The sequence below is a fragment of the Triturus cristatus genome, chromosome 3_2 (genome assembly GCF_964204655.1).
Source record: "Triturus cristatus chromosome 3_2, aTriCri1.1, whole genome shotgun sequence".
Taxonomy (NCBI): domain Eukaryota; kingdom Metazoa; phylum Chordata; class Amphibia; order Caudata; family Salamandridae; genus Triturus; species Triturus cristatus.
In genome coordinates, this window is record NC_140584.1 from 732,894,959 (window position 1) to 732,912,890 (window position 17,932).

Below are 17,932 nucleotides of genomic sequence, written 5' to 3' on the forward strand. Positions count from 1 at the left end.
TGTCAAGTCTGAAGGGTGCATTTAGACAATTCAATCTTTTAGCCTTTTTCTCCCAATATCTTGCTCTGTACAACTGGTGTTTTGACACTTGAGGTGGCTGTGGCCTGCTAAACCCAGCTACATGTCTTCTATTAAAGTGCACACCTATTTCTTTCTAAATGGCTATGACTGTCACTGTGGTTAGACATTTGTCTGTGAGCAAGGTGCACGCACAACTGCACAAAATCCAGAAATGAGGTATAACATGAGACATTTGTCAATATACTCCTAAAATACAGCTTGTATGTGTTTTTATATCACACGATTTCCTATCACTCTGCTACAGTACAGACATGTGTAAAATGCACTAAATGCTGTAACATTTGACATTGAAACGCTAGAAGGGGTAAGTCTGCAGAATGCAGATTATCTCACCATAGAAGACAGTTGTGAAGTTACCTACATAAGGGGCTAAATTTATAAGAGGACAGTGCAGTACTGTAATGATTATTTATAATTCAACACAGGTGGAGTAATCAGCAATGCTGGCACAAGTAGGCATATTTCCAATCCGAGATGAAGCAATTGAAGGGACAGTTCTTTCGACTAGATCAATTGAATAAATTCTTCTAAGCCAGCCTCTGGCTATATTCCACACATCATTTCCCTGCCCCACCCCCACCTGCACCCCGCGAAAATATTTCTCAAAAATGTTTATGCACAGCCATATAAAGGAATTATCCAAGTCATGTTTAGTAAAACTTTGAAAGTTAAATTATAATCATCTTCACGAACCACGCCAAAATATCATTAATGTCTGTGTTTTGTAAATATTTTCTGCTGTGCATCGCTTTAATTACTTACATAGATTTCCCCATGGTCAAATCGTTTTTTGAGGTTGTCAATGAAAGAGCTCTCGTTCAGTGGTTCCAGAAGTACCATATCTCCCACACCTATCATGTTATCCAAAAGCGAGGTCTTTGCCTCCATTTTGGCCATCTTGACCTGCAACGAAAAAATAAATACATTATTTTTCTAGTTTTCATGTACCATTAGAGCCACACTGTGAAATGACTTACAGAACTGGGAATACATCAAGGTGTTCAAAAGCAGATTGTTTTGGTTTCATCCCACATTATTTGAACCATCTTCTCAGAAATTTCACTTTCTCTCCTTAGCGGATGCAAGGCTCAATAGACCGGCAATGAAATACAGTACACAAGGCTCAATAAATTAGCAATGGACCACAGAACGGACTACCATTCGTGCTCACAGGTACATCAGTACAAATCTGAAGTCATTGCCACCTCTTGTCTGTGATATGTCTGGTGTCTCTGTGAAATGTGTTAAGCGTCTCAGTTCATTCTAAAACGTCTATCCCAACTAGTTTAACACATGGTGACCTTTTCAGTCTCAGTAGAGGTGCTAAGCGTGAACGTGTGAATTCACCTGATCTTAAATCATCTGCAGGGGGTGGGGAAAAACCTCAGAAAAAACTAATGCTCCATTCCAAGTTGTGTAACTGCAGCGTTTTCTATTTTTTTTTAAACGTAAACTTCTAATAATTTTTCAGGTGCAAGAACAGACTATATAGATGAGACCATCTCATCATGCGAACTTGGCATCCCCGTCTTGAGCACCTTTCACACCACAGTTTAAGAACAAGTGGGGTAAAATAAAGCTATAAAAAAGATAAAACATTAACAATTCCTCCCTCACAACTCCAGCCTCCCCCCCCCCCCCACCTCAAGCATGGTCTGGATAAGCAACATTTCCCCATTACCGTAAAGTAAAAGCAGTTCAGGGGCCATTGCTCCCATATCCTCCAGCCTCACTCATACAACGCAAGCGCGCCCCTTTGTTTCAACTGTCAGGCCATGGTCAATTTGGGCACCAACAATATTTGGTAAATCAATTTACAAAATGGGGGTGGGATGATCTCTTTCAACTTTCTTGGGGCAAAGACCCATAATCGTAATGGCTGAATCCCAAAGCATAAAATCTGCTATATGGAGACCAGTACCTTTTACGAATGTTTTTAATATCAGGCATGATCATTATTGGACCTGGCCCTCTCTGCAGTGTCACCCCTAAACATTTTTGGCTTTTACCCTCCACAATTGGATGAATTTGTTACTTCTGGCCTTCACACTTAAGAGTTGTAATGTTATTGTGCTCATTCCCCTAAATATGGCTAAATGGGCTTAAACCCAATTGCCATATTCAATTTACCTGTAGATCCCTTGTAGAGTGGTATACTATATACCTAGGGCCTGTAAATTAAATGCTACCAGTGGGCCTTCAGCACTGACTATACCACCCACTTAAGTAGCACCTTAAATAATGCCCATCACTCTAGCCTGAATGCAGTTTTAAACTGTCATGTCAACTTGGTATTAAAACCCCCTTGCCTAGTCCTAAACTCCCCTTTTATTTCCTATAAGTCAACTTTAATGTAGGCCCTAGATGGCCCACAGGGCAGAGAGCTCTGTAATTAATAGGCTGGACATGCACTTTTACATTTTACATACCCTGCTAGTGGAAAACTAAACTCAGTTTTCACCTCTGTGAGGCCTACCCCTCCCATCAGATAACAGTGGGAATTCCTTATTACATTTAATAAGTTGCAATTTCCAACTTGGAGAAGGTTGTTATATCATGTTGGTTGTCTTTGAAATTGTAAGGAAAATCCATATTTAAAAATGGTCATTTTTTTAATAACAATTTTGAAAATGCCTCTGATTGGGTTTTTGTTGTTTTGGTGTCAATTTATTAAATGTTACTCTATTTTCCTAAATTGATGTAGGATTTTTCTTGTGTTGCATTTTTACTTTTATTGCTGTTTGTGTGCTGCATAAATACTTTTTTGCAGTTATGCCCAACTGCTTTTTGTACCAAGCTACCAAGGGTTAAGCACAGGTTAATTTAGTGACTTTTTGTGGTTCACACTGCAAGGGATTGTGACTGTTGCTTGACCACGGCTCAAACCCCAGTCAACCAACAACCCAATTTCTCACAATCCTCCTATATCAAAGTGCATGACTTCTTTCCACATCCCCTAAAATACCCAAAAATCATTAAAGAGAATTTTCTGCTTTGTTTGGAGTATGATACCACCCAATCATGATCAGAATGGATGAATCTCTGTATTTAGATTGATATGGTGTTCTAACATACATTTCTCTACAGTGTTTCCCATATTTTAGTAGAGATGCCAGAGCTCCGTCCCTTTGAGCCTTCATATGTCATAAGTACGTTTCTCTCGAAGGTTAACCACCTATTGCTGTGCCTCTAATTTCTGACTGTGCCATCCAATGGCATATCTGTTGGTATCAAAATGTTTCAGATTCTAGTAGACCATAGGCCTTTTTACAATCCTCGACTCAAACATCCTAAATTGGGCATGTAGGAACACAGCTCAAACAGAAATCAATCCAAATGGGTTTCTGAAGGAGGATTAATTTTGTGTGGACCCAAACTCTGGATTAATACGTATTATGGTCAGAGGGTTTGGAAAAGTAGGGATCTGCCAGAATATTGCTACCTTGTCCCAGACAGCCAATAGACTACATATTATTTGACTAAAGCAAACATTTGGGCTCTTTTTTTTCTAGGAAACCAGGTCAAGTCTCAGAAGTACCTCATCACAACAGCTTGGTCCATTTGAACCCAATGCTTGTTGGATTTCCTTCTGAACCACTCCCTGGCGATGTGCAGTTGGGAAATTTCCTAGCAGTCTAGGATGTTAAGGGAATCCTAACTGTCCTCCCCCATTCACAGGGCCTTCAAGAGTTCACCTAATACCCATGGAGGTTTTCCATTTCATAACAAGTCTTATGGATTTCTGTAGATTTTCTGAAGTCTTTTTCACTATCCTAACAAGCAAGGCCTGAAATGTGTATAGGACCCTGGGAATACTGTTTATCTTAATTGCTGCTATACTCCCCAGCCGCGATACATATAGTTACTTTCATTTCAGTAAGTCACCTTTCACTTCATTACATGATACAGGGACATTAACTACGAACCATTTAGTAGTGGACAAAGTAAAAAAAAAATGGCCAAAAATGTACTCGCACTATTCCTAGCTCTGAAAGGTACCTTAAATATCAGCTCGGCAGCCTTTCCATTCAGGAGGTTAACGCGTAGAAGTTTACGTTTACTCTGATTAGCCTTCTACCTGAAAAGTTACCCGTAGTCCCCTAATGCCGCAAGCAATGAAGATGGATATATAATGGATCTTGCAGCAATAAAATTATGTCATACACAAACAGAAATGCTTTCTTTTCCACTATAACAAAAGTAATCCCTTCAATGGCTTTGTTTAATTGTACTTGCAGTTCAATTACTCTGTTGGTACCAACATGAGAGGAAAGAGCGGGCATTATTGCCTCTTACCTCTTTGCAGGTTTTTGTGGGGGTGCCCCATCAACCATGGCTCGGCCATACTGTTCTTTGGAACACGTCAGTACCATGTTCACAAAAGCTTTCTTTAGCCCATACTTCCCCATCCCATTCACCATACAGGAGCCCCTCTCGGTTTTAAGATTTTTCAGAATCTAGTGCTAACAAAGCAGGTTTTACTTTCCTGAATTTGGCTTCTTCAAAAAGGTTAACCAGGCTTCAGATGCTGCCAAATGTCTGCATCTCCACCTCAAACATTTCATGATTTCCATTGATAAGCATGGGGAAGAGCGTGATTAGTCTATTTACTAGTATCATTACATATATATTTACATTCAAAATATATTATGGGCCTGTAGGCTGACTATTCCGAGTGGTCCATCCCCGGCTTTGGGATAACACGGATATTTGTTTTCAGAGCCTGGTCACCTATGGAGAATGCAATCTATGCCTGTCCCTTAGTATAGTGTCAATGTATTGCAGAAGATCATACAGAACTCAAAACCAAACCCATCAGGAGCCTGGGGCTCATGTGATATAAATGTGTTAAACTACATTGCTGATTTGCAGCTCCTCAATGGTAACCCCACTGCTTCTGCTCGAGTTTCAGCTATCTGGGAAAACATTAACTTTCCCAAAAAGGGCCTGCTCAGATCTCCTACTTCACTTCTGGTAGAGTGTAGCTTTGAGACTAGGGCAAAAGCAAACCTGTTCTGTTCTTACTACTCAAACACTAGGTCCTCTTCATTATATCTCAGGATGAACATGCTTTCTGCATTATATTTAGCTTTGAACCAGCAGCTCACTAAAACGCAATGGGCTCCGAAACCTGTTTCGTAGACCTTTCTCTTCAGAGTTAGCAATGCATTCTCTGTTGATTTTTTATTTTTAATTAGCACCCTCAGGTGTTCCCATTTTGCTGTGACTGCCCTAAGATCTTCTCCCAAGCACAACTCCAGGGCAGACCTCTGGTATTGTTTGTAAGCTTCAAGGCAGTCCTGTGCCTCCTAGCCTATGGCACAAGTGCCATCATCTGGCTTCCGATTACGGCTTTGAAAGTGTCCCAGAGAACTGCATGAGGGTTGTCAGGTGAACTATTATATTCCTTCTATTAATCTAGTACGTGGTCCGACAGTATGTGTGTCAATTTCTGCTCCCCTACAGGATAAGACGGCATTGCTCAATACAAGTAACGTGTGAAGTCTACAGTACTGTGGTGCACTGGCAAATAAAATGTAAAATACTTTGCCCCAGATGCTTCATTTTCCAAATTTTCACCAACTCCAATTCTCCCAGCAGATTCTTCTCTTCCTATGGTATGTCCTTTGCATTGCTCCTCGATGTGGAAGACCCTTTCGTGACCAAATTAAAGACACCAGCCAGGACCAGTGCTCTTTATGTAAAGTCTATAAACATTTTTTTTTTTTTTTTTTTAACTATTTTGATTTGGCTGGGAGCAAACAGAGTGCCAATGGACAAGCTGTCACCTCCCAATCTTCACTTTATCCTAAAATATCTCTTCTCTAAATTGGACAACGATTCCCAAATCGAATGAAAAGGGAACCCCAAAAAGACAGTAACAGGGAGGGAGTCATATTTGGTTTATTTCCCCAAAATGTCATCAACAGAGGGGAATGTAACCGTTCAAAACAATTTCATGTATTATCAATAATAAACTTACAAACATTTTGAAATCATACATAAAAAATGGACTCATTGCCCTAATACCATTTTCGATCAATAATAATACTGTTTAGTCTCTTTTTTTAGTTCAAGAAAAGGTTTATTGAAAAGATTATTATGATCATAAAAGCAATACTTAGTATATACAGTTATTTGTTAATACATAAAAAAATGAAGGTGTAATAAAGAATAATAATGATATATAATATCCATTAAAATAGTAAAAGGATAATATAGAAGATGATATGAATACAATCAAAGATTCACAGAAATCGTAAACAGTACATGTCAAAATTACACAATTTGAAAAAATATTATAGAAAATGATAAATTAAACATAATTATAAATAAACAATAGGAGGTCAAGGAGGCTTGATAACTTCTAGTTTTGAGGGAGCAGGTAAAGAAGTTTTCTTCATGGTATTGTCTAGAAATTGTGTGAGTGGGCCCCAAAGGAGAGAACGTTTAGGAGCAAGAGAGATAGGATGAACGAGTGCTGTATCGAGGCGATGATTGTGATACAGCATACCACCAAGCTAAATAGGACAATTTAGAGGAATCTTTCCAGTTTTTTTTATATTTGCTGAAAAGCTACAGCTATTAACAAATCAATAAGTGGTAACTGGGATGGACTCGTTTGCCAGTCCGGTGTCAAACTACCTAGGAAAATGTTTGTGGGGGAGAGGGGAATTGTGGTGTGAAATCTAGAGTTGATTTGGTGCCAGACCGGTTTCCAGAATATAAAAACATGTGGACAGGTGAACAGCATATGATGGAGATCAGCGTCAATATACTGTTTAGTCTCTTAATCACACATACACACTTGCGTACATTAAAAGCAGATCACTGGTTCAAATGGATCTTGTACAGTGTAATTTAGGACACAGTTGTCACAACCAGTAAGGCCCCTCTAAAAAAAATATGTGCCAAAGTGTTGATGGATTACAAAGACCTTAGACCACCTCAGCACAAGTAAGCTAAATTAACAGGTGCAAACAACAGAGTTCTCCACAAACTTTTCAGGGTTTTTGATATGGACTAAGGCCTAGAGCTTCTACCTCCAAGCTGGAAAACTGGGTTCAAGTCTCAGCAGGGACGCTCAACATCCTGTGATTCTGGGCAAATCACTTTATCTCCCCGTGCCTAACAAAATGAATGTGTCCTCATGTATCGCAACTAGTGCTCATGCAAAGCGCTCGGATACCTTTGGGTCAAGTTTGCACTATATAAACCCCCATGTACCTCACCCCTCCAAAAAAAATAAATTCCTATCATTTTATGGACCCTGGCCCTGCTCCTTTATTAATGCAGACAACGACTCTATTCGTTTACCGGGTGTCTTAAAGTTGACTAATCGCTTACTGTATGGCCAGTTGTGGTTTCACAACGCTACATACATTGAGCGTCTGAAAAAGAACCATGGAGTGATTGACTGAGGTAATAAGATTTCTGTTAAAACAATGCGCACATCTGTAACGAGCTGTTCGGATGCATCACCTCATGCAAACGTCACTGACGGTGGAAACTTCCTTAAGTTTTTACTCATTACTCCAAAGCATTAACTTCGAGAAAAATGAAACACTTAAGGAGGATACATTACCAGCCACGGACCCTCGTGGCGTTTACACGAGGTCAAGCACCCTACTTTTAAGTTTCCAGCTCTTTAGAGGTGTGTGCGGCCCTTTAAACCCCACGACCTGGTCTTTTATAGTAAACTAAGGTAAGCCGGGTTTTTTTTAAGGTAACGTTTGTAGAATCACACACTTGAGGAACCGTGATAGCAGGATTGCAACTTCGCAGGTCTTGGATGGGACACAGGCCTGAAGCGCACTTAATGGATTCAGGGTGTGTTAGTCTTGCCTTGCTTTCATTAAAATAATTAGACTACGATACCTGAAAGTAAGAGTTTGCAGGTTAAAAAGCCAGGACGTAAACGGTGTCCATAATGATCTGCAGCGAGGCGGTCACACTAGCCATGTTGCAGCTGGGGGTCACACCCCTTCAACGCTTCTTGACACTGTACTGTGCTTTGTATGCACGTGTGTAAAGAACGAACCTATCTTCAGAGCAACAGACGTCATTCAAGAAAGTGGATGGGAAACAAGACAGTGCAATTTGCGTCCAAGTTCCCATGTCATTCTTCAAAAGGCATCTGCAGGGGGAGGGGCGTTTCTGTCATTACAGTAGGAGAGCCGCATTCAAGGGGGGCCCACTGAGCAGCGTGCAGAATTTGAAAAGAAGCGAAGCACCACAGAACTCTATCAGGATGAGGCTCTCGGGGCACAGCGGGAGATTTCTCATCTCCTGATCTTGCACTTGGCCTCAAGACTGGCTGCGCTGACCATCAGGGAGCTTCATCCTGACTGCCCGAGTGGTTGAGTATGGCTTTCAGAGGCAGGAGGAGCCGGTACTATAACTCAAGTGTGGACATACCTGGTCAAACGTTTCCAGTCCCTAGATGACATGCAGTCTCAAGGTGCACTCTCGAGAGCTACAGGGGGAATCAATCAATCCACTTTTATTCGATTTTCAGAGAAAATGATACAAGTACAGAATACAATTTTACATCCTAAAAGCCTGGATAAATAAGCACATGCATCGGCTCAGAGTAAATTCAATAGCAATCACAGTGAATATCAGGCTCTTAAAACAATAAAATTAACAAAATATTCCAAAGGCAAGTAAATGCATTACTATCGAGTGGTGCTTACAACTACAGATAGAAAACAAACAAGAAAGCACAGTTTAGGTGAGGCCAAAAGCTGGACACAGCAGTACTATGTGCATGGAGGTATACACGGAAGTGTTGTCGCAGGTGCATAGAGGCAAGGAAGATTGAGAAAACCAGACCCCACTTGGAAATAACAATTGGTGAAAGGTATTCAGTCTCAGAAATGTATGAGGCGCCAATGGTGATTCAATAGGCGGTACAGCTCCATGCCGTGACAGATTTAACCACGAGATAACTGCGAAACAACTGGTTTGTTACAAAGGAATTCTCCCTTTCTGCAACCACCCTTTGAACAACGGCCTGCTTAGCTCAGATTAGATTCTTTTTGTTATACCCATAGGATCGTGAAATATCTGGGCGGCCCAGTTCCATAAAAGATTTATTTATTTATGAGATCCATGGTATGTGGTCGGCTTTATCTGATGACAAACAGTCCTGTGGGATTTGTCTATTTAGGTGAAGATCCTCCTTGAATGAGAGAGTACACCACCAGAGGAGTTGGCGGACATTGATGAGGTCAGAAATGAAGGCCGTTCCTAGTTCCTCGCGAGTGATCTCGGCGGGGGTACCCGGACTAAAGATTGCTCAAAAATGTATTTCAACAACTAGGATGTGATCAATTTTGGCATGACTCCAGATTTCGCAGCCAAAGGTTGCCGTCGGGATACACTTGGCCTTGTATATCTCTAACATGAGATTGGGTGGCTTTGACCGATTCGCCTGGCAAAATCATACACTCCAGGGAGATTCTCCCAGGTTTCCTTTGGGATGTTTGCAAGAAGGGCATCCCTGCTCTCCAGACTGGGACAGGAAAAATGTTTAAGCAACCATTCTGTAGTCCGACTTGGGGGAGGTATCCCTGAACACAGTAAAAGGAAGAAGGATGGCAATTCTTAGTGATGTGTGTCTATAACGTAAAGTCACGGTTGATGTGGAATCCAAGTGAGTTGGTGGTGTCAGAGTTAAGAGGTGAAACAGCAGAGTTTCATTACCATGCAACATTCTTCACTTCAGCGGGTCTACTGTCTTTGGGGATCAAGGTAAACTTCATTCTCAGAAAGGGTTAACTTCATGTTCGCATTCAACATCCTGGCTTTGTTAGGTTGATGGGGAGTTCTGCTGGGAGTCTTTGTTGCTCCCAGGTAAGACCTTGAAGCAATTCATGTACTGATAGATGTTGAGATTCTTCCTGCCCTGGACTACTCTAAATAGTTCCATGGAGAAGTTGAATGACTAGGGACTAAAGGGGGCTTCATGGTATGTCAAGGTTCGCATGATCTGATCTTCGGTTACTCATTTGTGTAAAATTGAATATTTTGTATAGGCAGGTGATAAATGCTGCGGATAGTGGTTGAGAACAGGGTTACCTTTGAAATGCAGAAGGAACAGATAGACCACCTGTGAGGTCGTGGTCTGTCTTGCACTGTGGCCTGAATCCTGAGCGGGATTTCTGCAGGAGGGAGGAGGTGGCTTTTCATTCATGTAGTTGGGTAGTGAAAATCTTGTCAATGTTTCCCAGGAAGGGGAGGTATGTGATCAGGAGGTAGCTGTCGAGGCTATCCATAATAGCTTCTTGGACATGGGAAGATATGTCAAGTGGTATGCGTGCCAGGGGAGTGGTAATGATGAGCAGTGGCACAAGCGCTTCACCAAACCAACAACTTTACTACTGATGTAGCCTTTATAGATTGAAGGAGTCTTCACAGGTAGCATATAATGAAGGTGCTGAAGTGAAACCATCATATTGGTTGGCCACTAGCAGTCACAGTGCTGAGATACCCCGATGGGGGTGATTCGGGCACTATAGAAATCATAAATCAAATCATAAATCAAAATTGTGTTGCACGATGGTACTGAGGTTAGTAAAGATTGAAAGAACATAATCAGCAATTTTATTCCTCACTTCCTTAATCTTCTCTGAGACGCTGCTGACAATATCGCAATGTATCAGCAGTTGCTGTAGTACTTGATGGCTTTGAAGCGAGCTCTGCTTCTGTTGGACGCTTTATAGATACAGTAGGATGCCTGCAGAGGGAGCAGAGTGGCTCACACTGTGGAATTGCACCTTGACAAAAGTGTGGCTACAGCGCGATGTTCCCACTCTATCCCCAGGTTTGGACTACGATTGATGAAACTCTGGTACACCTTTCAAGTGTGTCTACCATGGGCAAGTATAGTCATTCTCCCTACCATATGTTGATTGACTAGGCGAGAGCATTACAAATTAAAAGGGATCTGTATCCTGAGGAAGGCCTTTGACCCTGTTGTGTGGCTGAGATAGGCTGAAACATGTTGGGACAGCCGATAGGGTAATGGAGTCGTTGGTTCTCTCATATGTTTTTTTTTTTTTAAGGCGGTTTATTTATTTACATTATTATTAACACTAATCCTGGACAGTATATTTTAAGCATATTTTTGTACATTTGGTTACAAAGAGAACAATGATAGGCGAGAGAATACAGTCACAGTTACGTGTAACAGTATCCCAGTGCTCTGATGTTAGTGTTGCTTCAGGATTTTACGGTCACGTAAATTGTCTATTGACATATCAATAAACATAACTAACAACTGTCCCATAATCTAACAAATATCTTTGGTGTCTACTAATTTTGGGCACATCTCCGTACGCATCTTGGGGTGGATGTTTGCTAAGTGTTATAAAATTTGGGACAAGTCTACCGTCCACGCTGTATGATTACATGTCAGTGCAGGGTTGCATCTAGTGTAGTTGTACGGGGGTCTTGTGCAGGTAATGAAGTCTGTGGGTATTAACTATGCTGAGGTGTTATGACGGGCGGTGATTGACGGGGGGCAGGGGGCGTCCGTTCCGTCCCGAGTTGTGGAAATATCTCAGTGACACTTAGTATTTCTCATTGATGGTGCAGTCCCAGCCCTATTGTGGGATGTGGTTTGCAACATTCAGTTTTGACTCCACTAAAGCTAAATATTTGTGCCAATCTGTGGGGGCTACTGAGGTCGGCAAATGTGCAGAGTTAGCTTGAGTTAACTCGTGTTCCACCACTAGTGCTCTGCGGAGATCAGTGAGCCACGTATGTATACTGAGCGCAGCTGCCCATTTACAGGCCATGGCTAATCTGCGCTTGGCAAGGCAGAGTGCCAAGTCCAGAAATTTGTTGATGTTCTTATGTCGCTTATTGCGTTTTGTTCTGCCAAGTATAAAATGCATTCCTTGGGTCGCAACTACCATGTCGGTTGCGTCCGATAACGCCGCAGTCACATCGCTCCAGAATGCCATTATTTGGGGCCATCTCCAGACCATGTGAGTAAATGTGGCTTCCTGGTTCTGGCAGATGTCAATGGCTCTCCATACATACGTGCCAACCTCTCATTATATGTTTTAATACTTCCAAGGGGAGCCCATAATAAAAATTTGGGGAGGTACCCACTTCAACAAGTTTGAGTTTATTTTGCTTTCTGCACTTGGGATCCCTCTTATGAAATAACTTTTTTTCAAACTTTCTTTCAAAATAATATATTCTCCAGCTTGCACGTTGGCTTGCGCCAGGGTGTGTAAGCGGCCCTATGATGAAGTAACCACTATCTAGTGGGTGAGGTAAATTTTAAAAACCCAATGGGTTTCCCAAATTGGTTTGTTATGGCCCGAAGCTAAGTGGGACGGTCTTTTTTCCTTAAGTCTGATGTATGCGTCCTCATATTGTGAGTTATACAGTAGGTTAGACTGACTTTGGTGAGGAGTCTTCTCCGAGTAGTGCAGCATTTTTAGAGAAGAGAGATCCAATCAGAGGATATAATTTTTAAATCCTGGCCTGCATATCACAAAGCTTCTTTCCTAAAACTGTGCAAAATAAAATACTTGTTTCATCCACGCCACCATCAACACTATATGTGCTAATCCCATTACAGCATTTTGTATAAAAACTATTAGCATGTGCTCATTTAAATGTCTCCTTCCCAACAGCAGCAAAGCTAAGAATACCTGGGGCTTCCACAGAAACTACCCAATACCAATGCTGCCAGCCACGTATGGAGACGGACAGTGGTCAGGGAGTGTAGGTCTAGCTGTCGGAACTGTTCACATCACCCACAGATTCAGCTTTGCTCCATTTTAATGTTCTGCTATCTGCACAACGTTCAGTGTCCCAGGTGTTGGAAAAATCAAGATAATTGGCTATCCACCCTCCTTTAAGCCTTTCCTACAGTCTTGAGTTAGGGGAGCATTTCTTCGTTTGTGCCTTTTTTTTAAGAAAATAGGAGGGTTTTCTCTACTGCATGGGCTGGTGACGGCTCTGGAGCGAAGCCAGCTGCCTCCTCCTCCTCGTGTGACCCCTGCGGTCAGCGCTCAGTCCAGCACGTGAGAATTTTAGTGAGGATATGGAAGCATCAAAGTTTCAGATGTTGCGGCTAAGTGAGGCGGTATCTTCTTTACACACTTATTGGGTAAAAGTCTAGGGTAACAGATACACCTGGTTCATTAGTTCAAAGAGTCAACACGAGAGGCCCATGATCCATTCACGTGTTCAAAGGGTGGTAAATCTACCTCCCTGTATAAATGTCCTCTTGGCCCATTTGATGCTAGGCAGGGATGTGCCGAAATATGCCAGTATTGTCACACTGGAGCTCTAGGAATATTTTCTCGGATTATAGAAGGGGTTCATGTTCTATCAGGATCGAAATCTAGCAAGGCCTCGAGTATGCTACAATTCTGACTTTCTGGGTTTAGCTTCTGGGGGAAAACATCTTATGAAAAGCTTTTGCAAATCAATTTTTAGCATTCACTCGATTTCACCAACAGTTACTGCTAAGATTTCAGATTCCGTTTGCAGCACAGTCCATAAATTGCCATCGGAGACTCACTAAGACCACTCGCAGCCTGACCTCCACTAGAACAACCACTAAAAACAGAGCAGAAAATTGCAATTGTGGCATTTAACATAGCTCAAATCGCATACAGCCAGGGTAGAAATCTCACCCTCTCGCTGCCTATCAAGTAATTTTAGTCACAGATTTACCTCCTATTACCAATGGTCACTAGAACCACACAATGCAAACGGTTTACAGAAATGTGTTCAAAAGGAACACTCGATATAAAAACACAAGAGAAAAGAAAATCCGAGAAAAACAGACAGCTAAAAAAAACAACAAGCTTAGTTTACACAACCCATCTGTTCAACAAAGTTTATTTGTGGCATCCCTTAGCCGGGATGTTGTTCAATGAAACAGCGGATTGGCATTTTCAAGTGCAGCACTGAGCACGAGCACGAGCGCGTGGGAGGACGTGGGGCCGGGATGAGCAATGATTGGACTGTGTAATCAAATCAATTACAGCGAGAAACATGCCATCAGACAGGGCCCTCAACACTTGCAATGCTGGGACAGCCTGTACTATTGCAAGGCGCACCGCACATTCTGATTGAAGTGTGCCCTTCAGACAAAAGAGGTCTCGCGAAGAGAGCACGTTAAATCATCCGACACATGACCACCATTTCTATGCTGTGCGCCACAATGACCTCACACCAGCTGCGGGCATAAAACATAAACAAGTCTCTCCTTTGAGAGCCGCTACCCATCCTTTTGGCTCGGTTAAATCTTTTTTGCTGATGCTGAGCAGCATAGATCAAAATAATAAATATCTGCTTGCTGTTAACCAAAATAAAGGCTAAATAGCCAGGCCCAGGGGCACGACATATGCCTGTGCCAACCCATATACAGATGTATGCGTCATGACACAGCAAAGGCCATTTTGTAAACTTTCAATTTACTGTTCTAACATAGTGGACGCCAATCTTGGAGCAGTATTTTTTTTTTTAAGTGTGCAAAAGCACACATAGGAGAAAAGAGGGGCACTGCAGAGAATTGCAGCTGCCGGGCCCTCTGAAGAATTTTTTTTTACCGAAAAACATTTAACAAAAAAAAAAAAAACTAAGGGGCAGGGGAGCAGTGGACTTGAAGAGCAGGATAATCCATGCTGCCAGGCTGCAGGGGGGAGGGGGGAGGGGTGCACCTGAGGAGTGTGGGAGAGGGGGAGAATGAACAGCAGCAATGGCCAAGGCAAGAACTGGTTGGGATGCATGAGAAAGAAAGCGATCGGTAGAAACTTTTTTTTTTATTATTAATATTTAAGCAGGACAGGAGTGGAGAGGTGTGGTGCAGCGGCCAGGGCAGCTGACTTCGGAGCACAGGGCTCACAGTTCGATCCCCGGCTCCGGGCAGCTCAGCTCAGCACCCTGTGACTCCCGGCAATAGCTCACTTAATTTCCACAACGGTCCCCAGCGCCTTGAGACCGGTAAGGGTGAGTAGTTTGAGCTTTACAAATATGGATTTACATATTTTTTTTTTATGGAGGAAGGAATAGATGGGGTGGGGGAGGGGTCAACATGGAGAGAAAGTAATGCCAGCAGGGAGAGGTGGAAGTAGCAGATAGGGGAGAGAGCAAGAAAACACATGTACTGCCATAGAGAGCTGGAACAAAATATACAAAGCAGTTCCCTTACGTCAACTGTAGAAGGATGCAAGTCATTTAATCATGGGAATAGAAAACAAGCTATGCTGCAAGGAAAGGAGCAAACACAAGAAGAGGAAAGGAAGCCACTAAACAAGAATCAAGAAAATTAGATGGACAAAAAAAGGTAACCAATTATAAGGAATGGGCTCACTTAGGGCCCTCTGTAAGCATCAGGAATGTACACAATAGGTCTTTTAGCAACAACCAGTTAAAAGCTTGCTGCAGGTGAGGCCTAAAAATGAGGAAGTTGAAAGTCAGAAAGCGGCTCTCCAGTGCAGCAGGCGAAAATAAAGACAGCAAGGGTGAAGATACACTCTGAGTTACACCAACACGGTACAGCAGAGGTGGTTTGCTTTACCAATGCTACCTGCCATAATAGAGCAAAGGTAATGTTGATTGAGGAGCAGCGGGATTGCCGAGCCTTGATTAGTCTGCAGTCAGGAGAAGACGTCGGCGACACAAAAGCATTCACTGACCGGATTACTAGATTGGGCACACGTGGACTCACCTACAATGCCAAAATACACAACGAGCCTCTGAAAGCATCCCTTTAATGCCAGTGAACAGAATACACAATTATTCGACCATCGCACTCCCTCAAGGAGTAAAGGGGGCTAGGGGTAGGAGTACTTTGCATGAAGCAAGATCCCTGTAAGATCTCAGCCTGCATAGAATGCTAACAACATTGGAAAGTGGTTCTCAGGGGTCATGTAGCAGACGTTATGCATGGTTATAAGGCAAGTTCCGTGAATCTTGATAAACACTTCCGAACACTTCAGAATGTTTATGCTTGGATCACCATCGCTCTCAAACTCTTTGATGCAGGAGCCTCCCTCAGTTTATGGAGCTCTACATTGCAGGAATGACTCTACTGGATGAGTGTCTTTATACAATGGACAAGGAGAGCATGTGGCTGTGCTAAGGTGTTTGAAAAAGGATGGAACATTGTTGCACCTGTTTTAGAGGCAAGGTTGCATTAACCATCCATGCAAAGTATTATAAAAGCGAACAGCAGGTCATTCTGAAAGGACTAAAATAAAAAGTCAGTCTTATAACACCTTTCAGCTAACTCCTCACTGTACAAGCTGAACAAACAGCATAGACATCTAACCTACAAGCTCTTTCTCTCCTTGTCCATTCATAAAGAAAGCAATTCCATTTCCATCGGAAATGCATGATCATCCGTTATTTACCGTGAAGGCCATTTCATTTAATGTAACAGTCAATAACCGAAAACTTCTACAATCATTTGATGGCATCTTTTCCAAGTTTGCATTCCATAACAAACATTACACCATTAGTTGCATACCTTTGTGTGCACATTTTCATAGCCCTCTGTACGAGAATGAACACAAGCATGAACTTTCTTTTTGCTCTCACTTGAACAAAGATGGCCTTTGGGAGAACTATAGCCAAAAAGCGTTTTTTTTTTTTTTTTACTAATGTAATATTCAAAGCAGAACAAATAAAATAAATCGTATTCTAAATCCATTTAAATATTTGATGGACAAGAATTCCAGTATTGTTATATTTAAGCATGTTTAAGACAAATGTAAACAGATGGTGAAATGCGAAGTACACAGCTCTGGCTAGTCAAACAAACCAGAGGCATTTCTCACAGCCCTTCATCAGGACAGTGCCTTGCTTTAGGGATCACGATCAGAGTGGTGCACACCACAAACAGACCTTATGCTTGTGCGACTATATCCTTTTGATTCGTACTCCTAAATACCCCATGCCCGTGGGTCGGGCTGCAGCAAGGATAGGCAGAAATCCTTGAGGATCATCTGTGTTCCATGCCCACCAACACTGCCTGTGGCATGGGTAAGTCACCCCTCTAGCAGGCATTACAGCCCTAAAAGCAGGGTGCACCATACCCAGGTACGGTCATAGCTGCAGGAGCAATATTCAAAGGTGACTATTTCAAACATGCGAAGGGAAAAGAGTCAATTTTTTTCATTTCTTCAGCAAGATTGGTTAAAGTTTTTTTAAACACATACATAAGATACCAAGATCCAATGTGATAGGAGTACCAGGTGACTGAGGTGCTGATGGAGCATGACACCAAGTGTGTACGAGGGATTCAGCTCTTTTTATGAATATTCAAGAGGGATGATGTAGAGCCCTCCCTAGCCCGGGTACTCACCAATGACTACGCCACACACGGAGCTTAGTATAACAGGTCTATATTCTTATGAATGTAACTGCAAACTTAACATGCTTAACCTACATTCACTTCACTACACTCTAATTCTTATGTCACCGTTCTATGGAGTTCATCAGGAGCCACAATGGTTCAGTCATTACAAACTCACATGACACGACATATCCGCATCTGTGCAATAAAAAATTACATTTTTTTTTAAACAAATATATACAATTACAGCTCTTCAATGAGTCTTTGTGGCACTTGGATCACATGTCCCGACCATGTCTTCAGAAACTGGCAGTATAAATGTCAATGACTGGCATGAGTGATGGAGAAACAGCAACAATCAGGGGTTCTTCACTTGTCTTTTCAGATTTTACAATGACACCAGTGCCTGACAAGCCACATATGCGAGGAGTCTCGTGTATTGGACTTCCGAGGACGTTGGGCAGTAACCTTGTGTTTTTTGTTGGTCAAAACATTAAATGGTTCAGCATCAGA

At 42.1% G+C, this 17,932-nt stretch overlaps 1 protein-coding gene across 4 annotated transcripts in view; it reads right to left on the bottom strand.

The window, feature by feature from the left end:
* Positions 1-17,932, bottom strand: part of MYO1B (myosin IB) — a 715,692-nt gene that overhangs the window by 625,558 nt on the left and 72,202 nt on the right. For all 4 annotated transcript variants that reach the window (XM_085648784.1, XM_085648782.1, XM_085648783.1 and 1 more), the window contains exon 2: positions 844-984. In XM_085648784.1, coding sequence (XP_085504910.1) covers positions 844-978 — 135 coding nt within the window. In that variant the 5' untranslated portion in view covers positions 979-984. The remainder of the gene's footprint in view (positions 1-843; positions 985-17,932) is intronic.